Raw genomic sequence first — 22,727 nt, forward strand, 5'->3', positions numbered from 1 at the left:
TCTTCTTAGGAGACTATGTTGATCGGGGCCAGCACAGCTTGGAAACAATTTCACTTCTTCTAGCTCTGAAGGTGAAAATACTATTAATTGGCCTGTCTAATCATCTTAGAGCTGTCACTAAAACATGTGGGCTGTGTTTCTGTGACATTTGATGAATGTTACAGGTTGAGTATCCCCACAATGTACATTTAATTCGTGGGAATCATGAAGCTGCTGATATCAATGCCCTTTTTGGCTTTCGAATAGAGTGTATTGAGCGCATGGTAAAACATTAGTTGTATGTTAAAACGTTTTTGTTTTCTTCTTTTACCAGTCATAGTTATTAACTTCTTGACATGCTGAACAGGGTGAGAGAGATGGAATCTGGACGTGGCATCGGATAAATAGATTGTTTAATTGGCTCCCTCTGGCTGCTTTAATTGAGAAAAAAATTATCTGTATGCATGGTGGTATTGGCAGATCAATAAATCATGTGGATCAGATTGACAATCTCCAGCGTCCGATTACAATGGAAGCAGGCTCAATAGTTCTCATGGACTTGTTGTGGTCAGTGCATGTCTATAGACTCCACCTTTTATCTCTTTTTTTCTTTTTCTTTTTTTTTTTAATAATCTTTTTGCATTGATATTTTTTTTGTCAGTTAACATAAGTTTATGAAATCTTTTTAGGTCCGACCCAACGGAAAATGACAGCGTAGAAGGATTACGACCAAATGCTAGAGGTCCTGGATTGGTTACCTTCGGGGTGTGTATTCTGTTTTGTGTTTCATCATATTTCAGATGTTTCTTCAATTCTTCTTATTTTTGTTGGTAGGTATTTGATTACCAAAAGAAGAAAAGACATAGCCTACAGGCTCACAGAGACACGACCAGGCAGGTCACAGCCCCTCAATGGGGAGAACACAGAGACCTAGTCTAAACTTTTAAGATGTCCCCAAACACACCTCTCACAATCTGAGAGGAATAGGTGAAAACACATTTAGCATATTAACGCACTTTTTAGATGAATTATCCTTTTATATTCCCTCAACTTTCTTGGAATTGCAGACATGATTAACATTTGTTGAGTACATTTTTGGATAAAGATAAGAAAATAGGTAATATTATGGGTAGCACCTATCAAGGTTCCAAAATGGACACGCGATTGTATTAGTTCATTTAAAGCTGTAAAATCTAAATTAGTCTGAACTGGCCTGATCCTCCTATTCTCCAGGCCTGAAATTTTTTGAGCTTGTAATTTAGCCAAATGTTACTGTTATACTTTTGAAATTGTTGGGTTGATTGCATACTATACTTAAAACTCAACCTCGTCCTTATTTGAAACTGTAAAATCTAAATTGGACTGATTGCATACTATACTTAAAACTCAACCTTGTCCTTATTTGAAACTGTAAAATCTAAACTGGCCTGAAATTTTTTGACCTTTCAGTTGGGCAAAATATTACAGTTAATACTTTTAAAATTGTCAGCTTATTGTTCTGGTAGTTTCTACAGCATTTTGCATGTCACTGCTTATCTGATGTGGTTTTCTGACTCAGCCTGATCGGGTGATGGAATTCTGCAACAACAATGATCTTCAATTGATTGTACGTGCACATGAATGCGTTATGGATGGGTTTGAGCGTTTTGCTCAGGGGCATTTAATTACTCTGTTCTCAGCCACCAATTACTGTGGTTTGTTCCTTGCCTACAAAGATTCTTAGCATAGCTCGTGATTTAGCATATATTTAAACATTGTTTTCCCCCCATTTCTGTAGGTACTGCAAATAATGCAGGTGCAATTTTAGTTTTGGGTAGAGATCTTGTAGTCGTTCCAAAACTTATTCATCCATTGCCACCTGCACTTTCTTCTCCAGAAGCATCTCCTGAACACCATATAGAAGACACGTGGATGCAGGTACTGCTATTTTCAATATATGTATATATATATATTCTATTATGTAAAGGACACACCTTTCTTGGTGTGAACTGCCACACCTTTTTTCATTCCCAACTTACCCATGTATATCTATAAATAACTATAGGATTTTGATTTGGAGTTTCAAGTCTCGATAAATTTTCAGTGCAATTGTTGATTTTCATGCACATCCATCGGGTGTGCATACAGTCTAGAGTGTATGTATATATTTGCACTGAAGTCGTTTTTTTTGTTGTGATTTTTGTGTACATTGTTGTGGGATTGATCTTGAATTGTTTATTGCTCTGGGATTAGGAACTCAATGCAAATAGGCCGCCGACGCCAACTCGAGGTCGTCCTCAAGTTGCTAATGAACGGGGTTCCCTTGCTTGGATTCAGTAGATCCTTCCACACCCTATCTGTATACTCAGTTCTACACTCATGCTATTATCACCTGGGATTTTTCTGGTGTTATGTATAGAGAGAGCATGATGCCATATGGAAGACGAGAGTTTCCCGAACTTGTTGGAGAGATATGAAGGCTTTTGGAGAGTTTGGCTTGGTATCTGGCACATAATTGGTATAGAGAGAGGCCTTCAGAAAATGACGACAGCGAGTTCGAGAAACCAAGTTGCCGGCGGAGGAGGGTAGGTGTTACTTTATTTGCTATTGCTGAAAAGCAGTTTGGGGGTTCTCCAAAAGTTTACCACCCCTTTGTACATTTGAGTCACAGGCAGGGTAGAAGTTTTAGTCTTGGCTGTCTCTTCTTTTTTGGATGAGTACTGCTGGGTATTTTTCTTATTTTTTCCTTCTCTTAAAAAATTTTAGGTTGCATTATTTTTTTTTTGTCTTTTTGGTTGAGAGGACAGGAGGTCCCCATATGTGATTGGTGAGATATATTAATGGGTAAAATCTTATTGGGCCTTGATGTAGAGTTAGAGGCGTCGTTTTTGTGTAATTTGTGTTTTTGCTTTGTACAATATATATTACTTTTGTGTGAAGATAAACTTTTTTTGGCCTGAGAATGTAAAATGTGGGAGGTTTTATTTTGTAATTTATCTCACTTCGTCTGTATATGATTTTTTTTTGTTTTTTTGTTTTTTTAATCCTGTTAAAATGCTCCCTTGTCAATGTATATATATACATTGACAACTAGAAGAATGAAGTGGCAATTTCTTTTTTAAGAATGTGAAAAATGAATTAGGGATTAGTGTTTAATCAAAGGATTCTTCAGCCGTTTAGATTAAAGACAGTCCAATGATTATTTTTCCACAAGGCTAGGCTATGATTAAGGAACAAAATCGGATTCAAAGAGGTCTGATTGAACCCACTACATATCTAATTGAGTTTGATTGAACCCACTAAATATCTAACGAGTTTGCGAGTCATTTTATGTCCATAACAAGACAAATTATGAATAGTAAGCAATTATTAGGCCTTGTTTGGGAAGACCGAATAAGTCTATGATTTTTATCTTTTTTGGATCATATCAATCAACATCTCCTCTCTATTTTTTTTACACATTTTTATAAAAAATTAAAAAATACACTTATTTAGAACATTCCAAACAATTCCTTAGTCTAAGTCATTTCTTAAGAGAATAATTTTTTTCCTACCGCCTGCCAAGAGAGTATTTAATTCCCTACCCTACGCAAGAACTCCAAAAACATCTCATCATTTTTAGACCCTACAGTGTCCAAAATCCATGCTCTGAGGCCTACCCTTTATATCTGACACTTTCAGTTGTCTCTATTAAAACGAAGAAATCGTTCAATGACGTTAAGTGTGCCTACTTGAAAAGCAATTATTAGTTGAATGCAATGTACAAACTATGTCAATCGTCTTTACTCAAATAAGGTATCTTAAAAGGATTTGGAAACAATCAGAGCTTTGAATACAGAGAGATGACATATATTAAGCCATAAATTTCAGCATAGCTTGCCTTGTTGAAACCGTAACAAATTACCAAAAAGCCCAAACCGCTTGAATTGAAATTTATTAAGCTCGCTTCACAGGCCTCTGAACATATGATTTGTTAGGATCTTCTGTCTTCAGCTTTGGGGGTCGAATCTCTCCTTTCTTTACCTGTGCCAAACCAAATAACAAAATATAAAATTTAAAGCCCATTTGTGTCTGCTAAAAGTGTAACATTCGTTATTCATACAACTAGACTGGATTCTTTTAAGATGAAAAAGAAGGAAGAGATTTATCATTTGAGTTATCTCACCTTCTTACCACCCTTCATGAAATCTCTCCAGCTGGAAACCTATCATATCATGTCATAAAAGAAAAAGGTCAATATCATATTTGTTTGCATAACTTTGAACTTGTGATCTTTTTAGCAAAAGCATGACTCCATGTTACCAAACTAATAATAATAAAATCGGGTTTTAAGATAAGCACCAGCACAGGTCCAGTAAAAAGTGATTACAAAACAATTGTTAAAAAAAAGAAATTAACAAAAGAAATAAAAACAGGAGACACAATGAAACAAGGGCAGCAGTGTCTGTGTGTGTCTGTGTGAGAGAGAGAGAGAGAGAGAGAGAGAGAGAGAGAGAGTAATTTCCATTAAGTCCGTATTCATATCATTAATTAATAAGATGTACCAAAAAAAAAAAAAGGAAAAGCATGCAACCCTTGACAAAGCAGAATGGTAAACAAGGGTTCATGAAACGAACCTCACTTGATTCCGATTTAATTTGGTTTGGTTTCCTAAAAAAAAAAAAAGAAAAGAAAACCGCATCCTATAGTTTAATTTGGTTTGGAGACTACACCCTAACACCAACTTATTCTTCCATAAACAAATTTAGGAATGCGAATGGAAATACCTTATTATCCTTTCATTTCATGATATCTCAAATTTCTCAATCGTGTGAAGTCATTAGGATGAAAAATTAAGACTACTCAATCATAATATAAGGTTCAAATTAATAATAGTAACATATTGACAAGACAACTAATGTTGCTAACCGATGAAATAAAATTATGCGATATTAATTCCATAAAAATCATATTATAATATAATTAATTATTTAAATAATTGAAAATATCATCCTAACAGTTATAACTAGTTCTATGATAATCACATCTTTTCACAAGAGCAAAAAATGACTACCATCATCATTTAAAAAAAAAAAAAAAACCGTCTTAAAATATCAAAACACTATAAAAATTTAAAGAACAGCTAATTAACAAGTTATGATAGGAGCAATTTGTCTCAGGCACATCATTTTCTAATAAAATACACCAAAATCTAAGTTTGGATCCAAATCCAATGGACTATAAATAATTATACCAGTGAGGATCACATTATATGTCAGAATGTTTCAATCTGACATGATATTGAAAAAGACGCCATACTATTGAATGAAACTACAATCTAGGAAGCATAGAAACAAATATGTACAATATGATGTGGAGGATAGGGCCATAGATCAAAATCCAAAAAACTAAAATACAGGCACCGTGAGGATACATCAATAATAAAATATATTTTATATTTTAATATCTACAATTTTGAATAGTTCTTTAATATTAACAGTTAAATAGTGGGTCAATAAAAGAGCTAGAATCGTAAGCTGAAAAGGGTCATGCTAAAATGATTCCAAAAATCTCAAAACATGCACCACATCGCCAGCTAGAAAGGCTAGCTGGAAAGTAGAAACATGAGTCATCAAATTGAGAATCATATTGTGAATCAAAATTCTAGTTTTGAGAATCATTGTATGATTCAGTACAAACTATAAAAAAATGATATTGAACAATTGTATATATGAAAAAATAAACTATTTGGCACATGTTATATACCAGTTCTTATGTAAGGACATGATTACACCATCGAATTGTGAAGTTTATAGCAAGAAATCTTGGTTCAAATCCCACCAATTATAAAATTATCAAAAATCCATAATATTTTATCTCTAGGCATATTCTAAAAATGGACCTAACAACCCTAAAATTGAAATGAATGTTTGGTTGCGTTTTCACTTGTTTTCTATTTCATTTTTTGTAAATTACAAAAAGTTTATTTTGATTTTTGTTTTTGTTTTTGTTTTTGTTTGTGTTTGTGTTTGTGTTTGTGCTTGTGTTTGTGTTTTCAGAAACAAAAGTGGTAATTTCTGAAATTTTTCTTGAAAACAGTTTCCATAAACAATTTGCCACAGAAAACAAAAACGAGAGGCACTTGAAACCTCATCTTCTTCTTCTTCTCTTTATTTTTTAAAAAGAAATCTCCTTATCTATGCATTCCATTTGTCGTTACGAGATGTCATCCCTGCTCCCCTATTCCCACAATCCATAAAGACCTCGTTTTTGGGTTGTTTCAACCTAAAAGCCTACTTCCATTTCATATCTGTAAGCTGCTCTCCAGAAACCCAATAGCCTAAAGGACGTTACTACCAATATTACTTGCTTCTCAAAGTCCCGACTACATGCCACCTTCAACAGAGGCAGGCAATTCCAATGTTCCCTCTATCCCTTACAACTAGTACCTTCATTACAACCCAAACCAGCAAGTGAAGCATAGCATCAGACCTTCACATAGTACACTATGGAAAGCATTACGAGATGTAAGTATAGTCCGAGGACAACTTACTTAACTGAACCATGAAAAGTTTAAAAAAAAAAAAAAAAATAGATAGTCATGAAAGGTAAAATTTAACCTGATATTACCTCAAACTATTGACTTTCTCCTGAAGAGTTTCAATGTTAGGTCTGAGAAGATATCCTTTCCATAAACCTTCTACCACCCAAATTCTTTTCAGGATAGCATACTTAACAAAACTTTAACTTTGTTTATTTTAAAATTTTTATGAGGTTGAACCCTTGGTTGAGATGATGAATCAAGAACTTGTATTTCTCAGTTTGACCTCAAGATTAGTTTTAGAAAGTCAAACCCCAAAACCATCATTGATGTAACAACACTAAGAGATCCTCAAAATCTTCTCAATTCACTTTAACATCTATCATTAATCTCTCTAAAGTTGTAGATTTCAAATGGGGTAAATTTGCATGTAAGAAAATCACACGTACACATTACCACAATTCTTCTTTTGGGGACAAGCACCTTGGCAATGCCTGTTGCAAATAAAAGGCTAGACAAGAAACCATGTGCATGATAGAAAGTCATAAAAAGCTCATATGGCACATACCCACTTGTATATTCATGGACGCAGCTCAGTGTGTGCATGGAGCTAAGGCATGAGTGTTGTTGGACATGAACCCAACAAGCAAGTCTAAGAAAGTAAAGAACTTACTGGCAACTCGGTAGAAAATTTTCACATAACCCTCTATCACAATGACTCTGTCAAATGAGTGAAGTACTAATGTAGGACATGCACCAACGCATGATCGTACCTAGGTTATAATGTTAATGAACGCAAAATGCATGTGCAAATTTGTAAATTGATGGTATCAAAATGTGAGTTTGAAAACAAACCCTTTGTTCTCTTGTTCCTTCCCACTGCTCCTCGTGCTCGCGCTTTCTTTTCCACATTTCCTGTGCTTCTTCTTCATCCTTCTTCAGTCTACCTTCCTCTTCTGATATCTACACGATATCCAAAAGACAGATGAACATGAAAGTTTTAATGGTTAAACCAGAAGAAAACAACAAAAAAGGTTTCCAGCATACCCTCATCCGCATTTTTCTCCTCCGCCATTCTTGATCTGTCAAAATCTCACGAACCTTCAATTTCAGCTGCTGCTGAAATTCCTGAGACCGTTCATAATCTTGCTCATATTTTCCCTGTATCAAAGTTCAAAGGTCATACAAATCAGCAAGCTGTTTGCCTCATCACCAAAAGCATAAGAAATGGGAAAGTAACTTCTACACCAAAGGCAAAGCAAGGCACAAAAAAAAAAAAAAATGCATTATTGAAGAAAATTCAACATAAATCAACAATGAAATGATTCTTCCTCCTCCATCCTACTTCGCACACGAAAATATCTAATTGAGCAAAAGGGTGGTAATGCATTCACCAGAGTTGCAATTTTAAAAGCAGGGATATGACAGGATACAAACACACCGACACAACAATTGTCAAAAGATCCAGACATGACAGGGCAGGAACACAATTATAAATAAGATATATTTATATGCACACACAGAAATAATAATAACTTCTTTGTTTTTCACATTACAAGAACGTTTTTATTTTATAGATACCCAAATAGTATAAAATTATTTCACATTATCGGAAAAGAAGTGTTGACACAAAGTTCCAATATCTATTTGAAAAAGCTTAATTCAAAAACAAACTGGATGTTTTAGGCATTAGAGTTCTTAAACTTAGTAAGACTAAAGAGATGAGATTGATAGGTATAAACCCACATTGTTTGATGTTAGTTATTAGATTTTAGGTAATTCTCTTCAAACTTGTGTTGTATTTTATGTGTGCAATTGACACCTATGTCTCCCAAGTGTCCAAAGCATGTCAGGTTCTAAAAATATCAAAGGTGTTTAACACACGTTCAGGTGAGTCCAAGGAGTGCTTGTTTTAGACACGGAAAACTTTTTCTTGATAAGTGTTGTTAACATGAACACAAAACCTTCTTATAAGTGTCCGCAATTTTTAGGCCTGAATAATCCACTCTCTACTGCAACACTTAGAAAGATGTTGGCCTCAAACCATAATTTTTAACACTCCACAAATTAAAAAATATGATCTCTATACATTGAAAGATTATCACATCCTGGTATGACCACAAGGTATCAGACACAAAAGCGGTTCAATATGTGGACAATAACACAGATTATCTGAACTGTTGTGATTATCAAAAACTTTTCTGCATGCTGTATGGAAAAACAATGAAAAGTAAATATACTAATTCTAATAGGAAGCTCAAATTGGGGTCAGACATAGGAAGCTTCCGGTTTAGTTAACAATGGAAAAAACTTGTATAACACTTGCAGCTTTAAGAAAAACCATGATCCCAAGTCCAAAAAGGAGCAAATCAACCTTTGTTCAATTACCATAAGTTATTTCCTTACCTTAAAAAATATTACATATTAACTGCGCGATTGACAACACAGATTTCACAAGATCGGAATCTAAAAATTTAATAAACAATGATACGAGGATGAAGTGTTGCAAGCATGCAGCAAGGTTGTCACCAGTGAAGAGTATACATATCAAACAAAAAGAGGGGGCGAGCAGCTGTGGGGCAAGAAAGAGCATGGACAGAAATGCTAGTGCAACCTCACATTACCTCATCGACTAATGACTTTATCTTAGAAGCATTATCTTTCTTAAGCTGCTTCTTCCTCTTTGCTCTAAGTTCTTCTGCAGTTCAAATGTAACCAAAAAAAAAAAAAGTTAGCTTCTATTGTTTTCTATTACCCAATAGGGAAAGAAATATGAAACAGTAATGCTAAGAATCAGATGAACGCACACAAATTTACATTACTATTCCATTCTGCAAAGTTAAAGTGTAATGAGCCATGATTTTTAGTTCTATATAGTAGAAAGTAATTACAACAAATTTAATACAAGGCTACAAAAAAGGGCAGCCATGGACAAAAAATAGGACTAATATTTATCAAATAAGAAAGAAAACATAAAAATTCAGCAAATTGCATGATCAACATGAAAACAAGAACAGAGGAGTAGCCAATAATTTCTAATACATGTGTGTATTGATAGTAAAGAATAATGTTTTTAAATAACAAGGGGGAAAAAGAAAAAAAAAAAACAAACAAACAAATAAGATCCAGCTGGAACTTAAAGATATTGATGCCTAAGCACAGACCTTTTGCTGCAGTAACTTGGTTAAGAAGATACTCTCGTTCTTGTGGCTCAAGCAACAATTGTTGGGCTTTTGCTAATGCTGCTCAGAAGACAACAATCTATTGTTAGCCAAACCATAAGTCGAATCAAAAAATAAAAACAAGTATAAATACAATTCAGAATTCAGACTGTGTACTCCAACATATTACTTAGAAGTTACAACTTCCATTTTGACCACAAGGATCAGCACATATGAAAATTTGCTAAAAATTCAACATATTTCTAGGATAGATGTGTACTAGGCAAAGTTTAATAGGCTTCATTGAGGCTCGCCTCAATGCTCACCTCGCCTTGCCTCGAGGCTAAGGTAAAACATATCAAGGCTTTGATTTTTAAGCTTTACACCTCAACGGCTTACACATAACAGTTTGAGACATGCTCCTTAGGTGCGCCTTTTATGCCTTTTGCGTATAAGCATATGAGAAGTATGCATATGAAGAGGCTGCCTTGGGTTTTTGATAAACTTAGTCTAGTAGATTGTTTAAACATAAAAAAGCAAAAAATAAAAAAGAATGCCATTTTGCAACTATATTCTAAAGGAAACATTAAGTAAATGACCAATCAAGAAAAAATACAGTTAATTATCAAGTGAGAAGCTCAATCACTAAAACTAAGGATATCAATTTCACTTTCAGTAAAGGCAAAGTTCAATTTTTGCAGTGAAATGTTTAATGCCTTAAGGAGAAAAGTATTTACACCTTTGTATTTATTTATTTATTTTCACTATTTTAAAATATTTAATTTATTCACTTGATATTAAAATGTAAAATTTGAAATATTTATGCCTTGACGCCTTAAGGCTTATGCCTCGCCTCATGAGGGGTAAAACGCCTCGAATTACTCATTTGCCTTTAAAATCTTTGGTACTAGGGATTCCTTGTAAGTGAAAATTTGCTAAAAAATCCTTCCGTTTTTCATTTAAAGGCTTTGTACTACTTATAGTCCCAGTCGTCCAGCCTATCAAAACTCATGTTTTTATTAACCAACAACATGTGCACTTTGTTGGGGCAAGGCTTCTTGTAAAGCTCCTTCTTTGAGTGCTTAGACTAATGAGGCTCCTCACAAATTGAAACATAAATGATGAATCAAGAGACAAAGTGCAAGGGCCTGCTCCCCTAACCACCAAGGTAGAAATATGTACACTACGTGTAGATGTAGTCATGATAGGTCATATGGGTCCAGTTTGGCTACATAAAAGAAATTTCTCCAAAACCACTAAATTTAATTGTTCAGGTAAACATGATATATAGTGTGAGTGTTTGGGAAGTGGGTTTTTTTGTAGGTTTTTTTAGTTATAGGATATTATTGGAGAAATATTTTTTTTGTGTTTGGAAAGATAGTTGGGTTTTTTTGTGGTTGGATGTGATGTTTGTGAGAGAAAAAGTGAAATGATTATGAGGTTTGATGTGATATTTTGTTTGGATTTTTTTTTTTTTTTTGTTTTGTAACCAATTTGTCTTTTAGTGGAAAAAAATAAAAAATAAAAAACCTAAAAAATTTGTTCCCAAACACCGCCAATAGTAAGGTTAACAAAGGGGTTAGATTAAAGCAATGAGAAACAATGCCGTCCAACTTTCTGAGCTTGGAATTTCAAGATGTGATGTGTCTATTAAATTAAAAAACTTAAAACAAGAACAAAAAATTTAAAAATATATATAAACTGTAACTTCGTTATTTGGACAGACTTACTAGATAACTATAATTATCGAACATGACCGTTAAGCTAACATTTAAATCTCATTATGTGTAGAGATGTTTTTGACATAACATCAGCCCAATGGCTTTGAATGACATTTCAATTTTCCCTCTCACACAACAAGACATGTAGCATAGATATACTTACCAGCAAATGCCTCCTTAGCTTGTGGATGCTTGCATTTGTCAGGATGAACCAGCAAAGATAACTAGAAATGTACAAGTAATATGAAACATGTCAATGAAGCACTAACTAATAAGACATCAAATTATCAAAAAACTTAAATCCACTTCAACAAGGAAAGCTTTACCTTACGATATTGTTTTTTCACATCCTCCAGAGATGAATCAAATGGTAGGTTAAGAAACTCGAATGCATTTAACTTGAAGCATGAGAGGATCCTACATAATTGTAAAGTTTTTCTTGATCAATTGTGGCAAGATAAACTAGCAAAGAAAGAACACAAAAAACAAACATATTTCGATATAGTTTAGAAGAAAAGTCAAGTCTTTTTGAAAAATTGAACATTATATTAGTGACACCAGTGTACGTTTTCCAAAAATCATAGTCTAGACTTCCTTCCTCAAACCAATTATACTTCTCAAGCAAACAAAGTTAGTGAGATATGAGATTATCATATTGAAACATTATATTATTGAAGCCACTGTACCTTTTCCAAAAATCATAGTCTAGATTCCCTTCCCCAATTCAACTATACCTTTCAAGCAATCAATGTTTGTGAAAATAAAAATATTGCAACCTTGTATGGGTGGGTGTTCCCAAACACAAATTGTCTCGGGTGGGGTATACTTACGTAGAGAAATGGTTCATACTAAGAAAGCTCAACAGAATCTTGAAGATTCTCCCCTCACCTTTATCTCAGTTTTGTAATTGGCGTTGGAAACCCTAAACCACCATTCCAAGTATAGGTGTACACAGATAAAGACTTCAACAAACCAAAGCTTGGTGATTAACAAGTAGAATTGGATTAAAACAGTTCAAACTATCCTTTTCAATAAAGGAACACAGGCACTGCTATCCTTGGTTTTTACAAGGATCATTTACTAAGTTCTTATCTTTTTGCATTAGTTATCGATGAATTTACTAGAAACATTCAAGGGGATATCCACTAGTGTGTGTAGTTTGCAGACAATATAATTTTAGTAGATGAAACAAGAGAAAAAGTAAACACTAAGGGCTGGTTTGGCAAGTCCAAAATAATCCAAAACGCCAAAAAGTTATACAAAAAGTAAAAAAGTCATTACTATTCGCAAATAAAAAATATTAAAAAAATATTTTATATATTTTTATAATACAAAAGTTTGATGGATACTGTCAGCCATACTTGTGAAGCAGGAAGGCCATTATACACTTTTTGGGCCAAAAAAAAAAATTACATAGGTAAAGGTACAAAGTTTGATACTAATGTTGGACCCTTGGGGGCCTACTAAGAGTTCCGTTTTGATAATCCGAACCGTTCAATATGTACAACTCGTCGAGTAATATATGCCTGTAAAAAATCATATTGATCGGATATTGTTAACTATATGATCAAATCAGTTTTGTATAAACAAAACAAATGGTGTTATAGTTAACTGTTGAAAAAAACTAATTCGATCATATAGCTATCGATATTCAATTAACGTGATTTTTTACAGGCATATAATACTCGACAAGTTGTACATATTGAACGGTTCAGATTATTAAAATGGGACCCATGGTGGCCCCACGGACCGACCATCACTGTCCAAACACTTTGCCTCAAAGGAGGCAATTATTTTCTGGGCAAGACATGCTGGGGCAGCAGGCCAGCCGTACAACCACTCATATTTCTTCCACTATACACTTTATTTATACAATTTTTTATTACACATTTTTTCGTAAAAAGACAAAAAGTTAAACCCAAACATCCATTTTTTTTTCCTCAACTTTTTAGTTCAAAAAGACAAAAAATGCACTTATTTAGGACACCCCAAACAAGTTTAAATTGAAAAGAGATATTTTAGAATTTAAATGCTTTAGGTTTAGTAGAGCTACAACAAAATAAATAGTACTTAACCTTAGCAAAACTAGAAATATAGACACAAGTAGAGTAGAATTTAATGGCAAGACCATTTTCGATATCTTCGATCAATTACACATAGATAAGGAGAGACTAAATAGAATGTAGCCTATATATAATTAGAACGGGATTGATGCAGTGGACAAGTGTATCAGGAGTATTGTGTGATTGTAGGACTCCTATTAAGTTGAAGGAATATTTTGTAGGACTACGATCTTGCTTTGAGGTATGGTAATGTTGGGTGGTTCAAAAAATCATGTTTAGAAAAATGAGGACTAAAATGAGAATGTTGAGATGGATAGGTGATGCCAAAAGAAAAGATAAAATAAGAAATGAATCCATTATGAGAAAGTTAGAAATGGAATCAACGGAAGAGAAAAGAGGAAAACCAATTTGAGATGGCATGGACAAGTGAGTCATAGACTAGTTAATGCGCATGTGAGGAGTGATTTGATCCATGACGAGGGTGGCAAAAGAAATAGAGGGAAAAAAAATAACGCCCAATTAGTACACATTAATGTGTTTGGGAGGGGAAAGATTGGATACACACCTAACTTTTGGCATAGTACACAAAGTGATTGCCCTATGACTTGAACCCATAACCTTAAGGTTATTAGGCCAAAGTTTTACCATTGAAACAATGGTCACCAATCTGCAAAAGAAATAGAGGAATGCCAAGAAAAACATGTGACAAGGTGACAATAAAGGACTTTATAATAGAGGATATGATTTTGAATCAAAACAACTGGAGGAAATGGATTCATGTAGTCAACCCCAAGCACTTGGGCAAACACTTGCTAAGTTGACACGGACATAGTTAATATCATTTGTTGGTTTGTGCTTTTTTCTTCCTTTCCTTTCTCCATCGTGCATGTTTTGATATGTAGAAAGTCATGCTTTCAACAATTCCACAGCCATACATTCCTCCATGCTAGACTTTTTTCTTTGGTGGTAACCATTGTGACATAAGACAATCCATCCAAGCTATTAATCAATAACCTAGGGAAATTGGTTCATTTAAACCAGCTTGCACTAAATAATGTTCGATTCAAACAACAACCATCATTTTTTCACTCATCATTCTTTCTATGCTAACCAATAATCTAGAGATATTGGGTCATTTATACCATATCACATAAATAATGTTCGATTCAAACAACAACCACTATTTGTTCACTCATCGTTCTTTCTATCTCTTAACATAGTGTCATCTTTATTACCCATGCACGGGTCAAGGCAAAAGGCTATTTGATGATGCTGAATTTTATTTTTTTTTGTACTGGATTCTGAAGCTGAATTATTTAAATACTGAAATTTATATTTGAAAATTTTAAGATATATATGCTGTTTAAAGTGAAAATGAAAACTATTTTCCACTTCAACGTAATCAATATTCATCGATAAGTCTAGACTCTTTGACTTCGTGACTTATAATTAAAACCCATTTTCGATCAATTTTCAAATTTAAAGTGGTATGTGGCTACATGTTAAATGCACACCAAATGCGTTAAGCTTGAAAGTATTAATTTCATTATCAAACATGCAAACCATCCACAATCTCATCATCCTTGCTAATTCAAGGCATTGAGTACTCAATGTTAAGACATGTAATTTGTCACTGGTTTAACATCCAATGATACAAACCATTGGGATAAGCATAGTAATCAGTACCCGTGTATCTTACTAGGAGGTCATAGGTCTCGCTTCCCCTCCCCCTTCCAATGCACCCAAAAAAAAGAAGATAAAAACTAACGATACAGCTAGAGATAAAACGAATTTGACCGACTTTGTACAGATTTGATGCCCCAATGATATTCTTAGGGTCAAATCTCACAAATCTACATATAATTTGAATACACCTATACACTTACAATACTATCATTGTAACTCTCATACTAGTTCCCTAATCCAAATCACCCTAAATAAATAACAACTCCTTAAATTCATCCAGTTCATTAATAATACACTATTGATCAGCATAAATAAATTAGTTCCACCACCACCACCTTGAAGAAAAAAAAAAAATCAACAACATACTCCATTCTTGACCATTGTTCAGCTATACAACATCAATCTTTACCCCACCTATTCCTATATGTAGTGAATTAAAGAAAGAAACAATTCACGAACGAGAAAAATATGAAGAAACCCTAATCGTTCAAAATCAACAGCATAAAAAATGGGCAGAAAGCAGAAAAATATAGTAATTGGAAGAAAAAGAAAGGGAATTTTAGAGAGAGATAGAAGAGAAGAGAGACCTGTGGACTTCGTTCTCGCGCTCAACTTCGCTGACCTCGGCGAAGAAGTTCTTGAGAAGCAAATCGTCGTCGATTGTCGCACTCTCACCCATCGTCTACCTCTGTTCTCTCTCTCTCTCTCTCTCTACCACGGATTCAATCGAAGCTCGGTTATGGCGGTCCGTCTGTATCTATATGTATATCTCATCGTCTTCCGATACTCTCTGATTATAATAGATATGCAGCTCGGTTACAGGATCCAACAAACGGGCTTAATGGGTCGGGTCGGATTAAAGGCTCAAATTTTATTCATTTTAGCCCACCCACAATAATATGGTTAGGGAGTTGGGTTGCAAGTTGATACATATGATATTATATATCATTTTAAATATAATTATGGGTGTTTTTTTATGGGTTTTAAATATTTTTAACTTTTATTTATAAAAAAATAAAAAATAATTCTATTTTCACTAAAATTTTAGTTGAAAAGTGGAATTTTCCATTTTAGAAAATTAACTAGCTTCTTCCTGAGTAAATTATATTTTGTCCCTTTTATATTTTATTACTTTGTCACTTTGTCCCTTAGAGTTTGTTTGATTGTTTGTTTGTTTTTTTTTTCATTTTCACCTTTCATGTTTTAAGTTTTTTTTAGATTACTCCTAAAACCAACTTCTAATCAAAATTAAACAAAAAATACCACGATAATTGTCACATAATATAAAAAATATATTATATTTAAGTTTGAGTTTGTGTCAGAGATGTGAATTATATATAATAAAATATTTTTATATCACGTGATTATTAATGTATCATTTTTTGTCTAATTTTTAACAAAAGTTAGCTTTTAAGCTAAAAAAAAAACTGAAACATGAAAGGTCAAAATGAGAAAAAATAAACTTTAAGGACCGAAGTGATAAAGTGGACAAAGTGTAATATACCCTTTCTTCAACGATATTTCTTTCTCTATTTTATTTAACATTTTCTCTATTTAAACTTTAGAAATTTTATTATTTGATAAAATATGGTCATTAGTGTAAGGATATGTTTCTAGAGTTGTCCATGTGGCTGAGGTTGTTAGCTAAGATGCCATATGAATGAACCAAGTTGTCGATATATAGGGGTGTAAATATGGCCCGGCTTGGTGCATCCGAGCCTAGGCTCGAGCCAGCCCATGTCGGGCTACGCAGGCTCTCGCCAAAATTCAGGCTGGTCCAGGCTATCCGACGAGCTAGAAATTTAAGGCCAGGCCTAGGGGATATATTCGAGCCTTAGACGAGCCGGGCCTCGGGTTGGGCTAGCTTGCCTGAACAAAAAAAAAAATTCTACCAAAAATTTATTCTTTTCCACCAAAAATGACAAGCGAGCTAGGTTTTGAGTGGGCCTTGAGCGGGCTGATGTGTCGAGACATGGGCTTGGCTCATGGGTTGGGCCGAGCTTAAAAAATGACGGCTCAGGCCCAAGTCTAGGGTCCCGGACTGGGTCGGGCCTAGGCTTAACCGGGTCAAGCCCACCTTGGACTGTAGGGGGCTTCAGGCCGCAGGCTATTTTTACACCCCTACTGAGATATGATGTGATCATATCAGAATCTGAGATATTCGGATAAAGGACAAGAGTTCTAGATGGTTTAAGACCCTCTATTTAGATATAGATGAGACTCGTAAGAGAGTTTGCTCTAATTTGGATTAGAGGAGTCCAAGATAGATGTTATCCTAAGGGATGGAGTCTTACGAAGTGATACTTATAGAGAACAAAGGCACTGTTAAGTATAAAAGTAGGGTATCTGTAACAACCCCGATCCGCGATTAGCTGCTAACTCGTAATTAAGGATGTTAATTAAGTGGATAAAATAAATTATGTGTTTATCTTATATTTTATATGTTATTTGGTTTTCTATCTGTCACTCGTACTAACATCTGTTGTGAAATCTGCTTTAATATGAAAATTGAAAGCCTTATCGGCATCTGAAATCGGAATTGGTTATATGAATGTGTTATTTGGAATTTTTTAGAACACTATGGCAATTTTTATTAAAAATTGATTCAGTCTGATTCATTAAATTGCGTTTGGCAAGCCTTATGTTCTAATTGTTGTATTATTAGCATCCTAACTATATATATGAGCCTTAAGGTCATTTTTGAGCTCAATTCTTTTACCTCTTAGTGCCAAAATCTGAGAATTTATTTTAGAGAGAGAGAGAGAGAGTGTAATTCTAGAGAGAGAGAAGAAGAAATCCAAGGTAGAGTTGAAGACTTTGCTTGAGTTCATCAATATTGTGCAAGAATCTAGTTAATTCAAGACTATAGGTATGAATTCAACCCCTAATTTATGAATCTAAGTTATTAACATGAAGATTATGTGCTTAAATGTGTACTTTGAGCTTAGGATAAAGAATTGGGTTACAATTCATACATACATGCTCATGTAGGTGTTAAATTACCAAGTTAGCTATGAGTTTCATCAATTGTGTTGAATTTGGAGGTTGAAATGTACATGCATGCATATTTCATCAAGTTTTGTAAGTCAATCCCATGTTTTTGAAGTCTTGAAAGAGAATTTGGAAGGGAAATCCACATGCATGCATGAATATATGGAGTTTTGACATGTTAAGTTTGATTTTGAGCATCTAAGTTATTATGGTAAGTTATTTGGTACATGCATGTTAGAATTACCATGTTAATCACTTGAACTCATGTTTTGAGAAGGAATTTCTTACATGAATGGAGCTTATGAGCTCAATTTTGTTAATTTCATAAGCTTTGGAGAAAAGAGTTTGTAAGATTTTACATGTATGCTTTGTTTCTTAAATTTCAAGATGAATTGTGAGCTTTTGGCAAACTCTTGGGCCATGATTTTATAAAATGATCCTTAATTCTTCATACTTTACAAGTTTACTATGTTATCTCAAGTTTTGGGGCCCAAGAGATGTGTTTTGAAGAGTTGAATTCGAGTTTTGAGTTTGGTGATCAAATCTGGAAATTCTAGAATTTGCACCTACCCTCGAGCGTAGGAGTTCACGCTCGAGCGACCACTCTGAGTGCGTGCACTTCCGCTCGAGTGACCAAAAGTCCGCTTGAACGTGAAATGCTAGCTCCCAGAAGTTTCATATCTTTGCAGATCGCTCGAGCGAAGGAAGCTGCGCTCGAGCGACCATTCACATTTTACATGTCCGCTCGAGTGAGGAAAGCTACGCTCGAGCGGGGACCCTGTTTTTAGAAATTTGACTAAGTGTTCCAACTCACATTTTGGCATCCTTATTGCATCTTAGGCATTCCTAAGACTTAATTAAGCCATAGTAATGAGGTTATGGATTAGAAACACACTATGAAAGGAATGTACTAAGTTAAGAAATTGCAAGTGTGTGTGTTTAAGCATTGTGATAAAAAAGAACGAGAACCAATGTAACGAAAGCTAAGCCGTAATGGCTACATGAATGCGTAATGATAAGATATATTGGTGTTATGTACTTTTGTGTTTGTAGGTCAACGTCTGGAGATTGATTGACCGTTCACGAGAACCACTGTGAGTAACATTTCCGTAAAGATATGTTGATATGAATTATGTTCCAAACAAGTTATGATTTCTGAAATGATATTGTTTACGTGAACGAATGTCCTATGTTTGGAATCTATTATGGCATCCATAGATAGTCACAAGTCATGGGGGACGGCATGTGAATGCGGGTCCATGACATACATGTGATTACGAGATCTCGTTAGCCACTTCATTGTGGTGATATGTGTTTAATCGGTATTCGGAACCGATTACTCTAGTTGGAAGACGATATGTGATGTGTTTTATGAGATGCACCATTATTATGTTCAGATACAAGAATGTTTATGCTCTGATCTGTTTTACGCTTATGACATGTTTGAATTTCGTTCACTAATCTCTTTACATTGATGTTATTCACTAGGCTTTAGCTCACTGTGTGTATATATATGTATAGGTGGGCATTTTGGAGATTGAGCTTGAAGGCTTTTGTCGGGATCTGTGTTTTGTTGTCAGCCAACCATTGTGCCTCACGTGGAGGTTCCTGAAGTGTCTCATGTGTTAAAGTTCCGGTTGTTTCCGTATATGAACTTGTGATTTTTGTTGGCTGTACTTAAGATGCTTTTGTGTGTGTGAGTATAATGTATGAATGACTATTGGATACATATATAAAGTTTTAAATATTCCGTTTCATATAAGTCAGCACAAATCATTGGATAACTATATTTATGTATTTGCTTCCGCTAGCCCCTTAATTTTGCTAATCAGTTCTGAGGCCTTCGGTAATCCAAGGATTACTGGCCAGTTACGATGCTAAACCTATAGGGGCGGGTTTGGGTTGTGACAGTATCCCTGCATTGTGCCGATACCTTTGTGAGATAAGTGACTCACTTGATCGTCGGAGTGCCCCGGGTAAACGAGCCACCATGGTATTTCTTGTCTTTTTATGTACAGGTGTTGGGCTTAATCTATTCTTTTGTATGCTCTACGACTAAGTTCCTTAGATCTTGGCAATGAGATATGTTTAGTTGTGAGGTCAGAAATCAACACTCACAATTAGAAACATGTTCTTATATTTCTTAGACCTTGACCCACAATGATATGGTAAGAGAGTTAGACCCATGTCATTAAGTGTATAGCAAATAAAAAATTGACATATATGATATCACATCATTGTGGGTATAATTGTGGATGTTTTTTTGTAGGTCTCAAACATTTTTCAACTTTTATTAATAAAAAATAAAAATAATTCTATTTTTCACTAAAATTTTAGTTGAAAAGCGGAATTTACCATTTTAGAAAACAAAACTGTTCTGTTTGGTTTCAGTTTTCAGAATTCTCCTTTTAGAAAAATTTTCTTTTTCGTTTTTCATATTTTTTTGTTTTCACTGAATTTTTTTTATATATTTTAAGCAATTTTTTTTAGATACACTTAACATAAAATACACTTAAAAAATATAATATTTGTGAAAAAAATCTTTAAAAAATCATTAAATACCAAAAATACAAAAAAAAAAAAATGAAAGTTCAATACATTTTTCATATTTTTGTGTATTTATTCATTTTTTAAAATATTTTTTCACAAATATTTTACTATTTAGATACATTTAAGTAAGGTGTATCTAAAAAAGTAAAAAAATTGCTTAAAATTTTAACAATATTCACTAAAAATAAAAAAATACGAAAAATAAAAAAACTCAATTTCCAAAAAACTGAAACCAAATACATTCTTTCTCTGTTGTATTTAATTTTTCTTTATTTAAACTTTGGAAATCTTATTATTTGATTAAATATGGTCATTAGAAACATGTTCTTATATTTTTGAGACTTTATAATGGCTAGCAAGGCTGGTTCTGAGATTTTTGACGCTCAAGGTGGAGTGTTAAAATTGAGGTCCTTCATGTATAAATAATAAAAAATATATTTATTTAAATATTTTACTATGAAGTGTATAATGTAAATTCAAAGTTAATATAATGTGAGTTATACCTAAAATGAATGAGATCTATAAATATACATTTTTTGATTTGGCCTTTAAGAGAGAAACTTTTTCTTAAAATCAAATTTAGAATTCATCGAATTTAAATATGATGAAAACTTAAAAAGATATTAAAGATAATTTTTTTCATCAAATTTGATGAAAAGAGAAATTTGGGAAAGGAAGAGAATTTTAGAAGGATTTTCATGAAAATTTGATAAAAGAGTTCGATTAATTCATATCAAATCAAAATTTTTACTCAAATTTATAACCAAATTAAATCCAAAATACATATATATATATATATATATATATAAAGAGTTGGAGATACTTTAAAAACCTTTAATTTGGATTCACTAAAAACCTTTAAACCTTGGGCAATGGCCAGCTCTGGTGGCTAGCCAAATAGGAAAAGATTACTGTGTTAGAGTTGGCACATAAATTTTTTCAATCCTTTATAAATCAATCTTGGGTAAATTATAAAACAATAAATAAAAATCTTAAGGTTTTACGCATTTTTGTAAATTCTAGTGTTTTAATTTCGACAAAATAAATCCTAGAATTTCATCCGTATTTCAATATGCTCCCTCTGTTCATCTCCAAAACGATTCTCCGTTGCCTTATATAGATGGAGATGGATGGAGGGCATATTGAAACATAGATGGAACTCTAGGGTTTAATTTGTTAAAAATGAAACATTTGGATTTAAATTGAAAAACGCATGAAACTTTTTTTTTTTTTTGATCAGCAAAGAAAAAGATTTATTGATGATAAAAGCAAAAAACATGCAAAAATACATCAACAAATCAGGGAAGTGCACAAAGCATCATTATAGCGACCGAGGTCTTTTCCCATTTGATTATTGTATCCGGACTTGGGTTCCGTATATTCTGTCATTGTATAATTGTTGTTGTCGTCCTTTATTTTCTCATTTGGAGTTATAGGATGTGTTGGGCAGGGTTGTTTCAGGTTGGTTGGGTTCGGAAACCAAGTGTTGCTGTCCAGTTTTTGGGTTGTTCGCTCGAGCGAGGACTTGGTCGCTCGAGCGAGGGTTGTTTTGTGTCTGGTGGCTCAAGCCAGATTATATTCGCTCGAGTGAGCGATTGCGTCTAGTATAGGCCTGAGGGCAGTGTTTCTTCGCTCGAGCGAGATTTCCTTCGCTCGAGCTAGAATCCTGTCGCTTGAGCATGCTCCTGGATTGCAGACCTGAAGCATTGCATTCTTGGCTCGAGCGAGATTTTCTTAGCTCGAGCGAGGGTTTCGTGTGTCTGGTCGCTCGAGCGACCAAGTGTTCGCTCGAGCGAGCCTGTCGGGTTTATATACGCAGTAGCGGTTTTTAAAACGTTTTTTTTTACATTCTTTTGATCCTAAAACCCTAGTTCCGAGTTCTCTCTCCCTCTACTCACCTTTTCTCTTAGGTTTCATCACCTTTTAGGGTGTTTCTACCCTAGTTGCTTTATTAAAAAGATAGAGTGAGTCGAGAGCTTCGTTTTAATCTGAGAGTTTGTAGTTTTGGAGCACTTGGGTTTTTGGGTCATCATCTCCGTCTTCTCCATTCGGGTTATCTTCTTCGAGGTAGGGATTT

The 22,727-nt window shown here is 34.1% G+C and overlaps 2 protein-coding genes across 2 annotated transcripts in view; one reads left to right on the forward strand and one right to left on the reverse strand.

The window, feature by feature from the left end:
* The window catches only part of LOC145807603 (serine/threonine-protein phosphatase BSL3), a 21,969-nt gene extending 19,019 nt beyond the window's left edge, over positions 1 to 2,950 (forward strand). The window contains exons 15-21 of the mRNA XM_082906082.1: positions 1 to 71; positions 165 to 263; positions 347 to 546; positions 669 to 744; positions 1,538 to 1,673; positions 1,757 to 1,896; positions 2,212 to 2,950. The exon at positions 1 to 71 is cut by the window's left edge and continues 14 nt beyond it. Coding sequence (XP_082762208.1) covers positions 1 to 71; positions 165 to 263; positions 347 to 546; positions 669 to 744; positions 1,538 to 1,673; positions 1,757 to 1,896; positions 2,212 to 2,298 — 809 coding nt within the window. The 3' untranslated portion in view covers positions 2,299 to 2,950. The remainder of the gene's footprint in view (positions 72 to 164; positions 264 to 346; positions 547 to 668; positions 745 to 1,537; positions 1,674 to 1,756; positions 1,897 to 2,211) is intronic.
* Positions 2,951 to 3,670: 720 nt separating this feature from the next.
* On the reverse strand, positions 3,671 to 16,018 carry LOC145807604 (J domain-containing protein spf31-like). The gene is made up of 9 exons (XM_082906083.1): positions 15,697 to 16,018; positions 11,687 to 11,777; positions 11,524 to 11,584; positions 9,643 to 9,720; positions 9,103 to 9,176; positions 7,526 to 7,639; positions 7,334 to 7,441; positions 4,124 to 4,162; positions 3,671 to 3,981 (listed from the first exon to the last, which is right to left on the reverse strand). The coding sequence occupies exons 1-9, from the start codon at positions 15,786 to 15,788 to the stop codon at positions 3,895 to 3,897; spliced, it is 744 nt and encodes a 247-aa protein (XP_082762209.1). The 5' UTR covers positions 15,789 to 16,018; the 3' UTR covers positions 3,671 to 3,894.
* Positions 16,019 to 22,727: the final 6,709 nt, after the last annotated feature.

This window comes from Camellia sinensis, chromosome 14, assembly GCF_055761805.1.
Source record: "Camellia sinensis isolate YWXY chromosome 14, ASM5576180v1, whole genome shotgun sequence".
Lineage (NCBI taxonomy): Eukaryota > Viridiplantae > Streptophyta > Magnoliopsida > Ericales > Theaceae > Camellia > Camellia sinensis.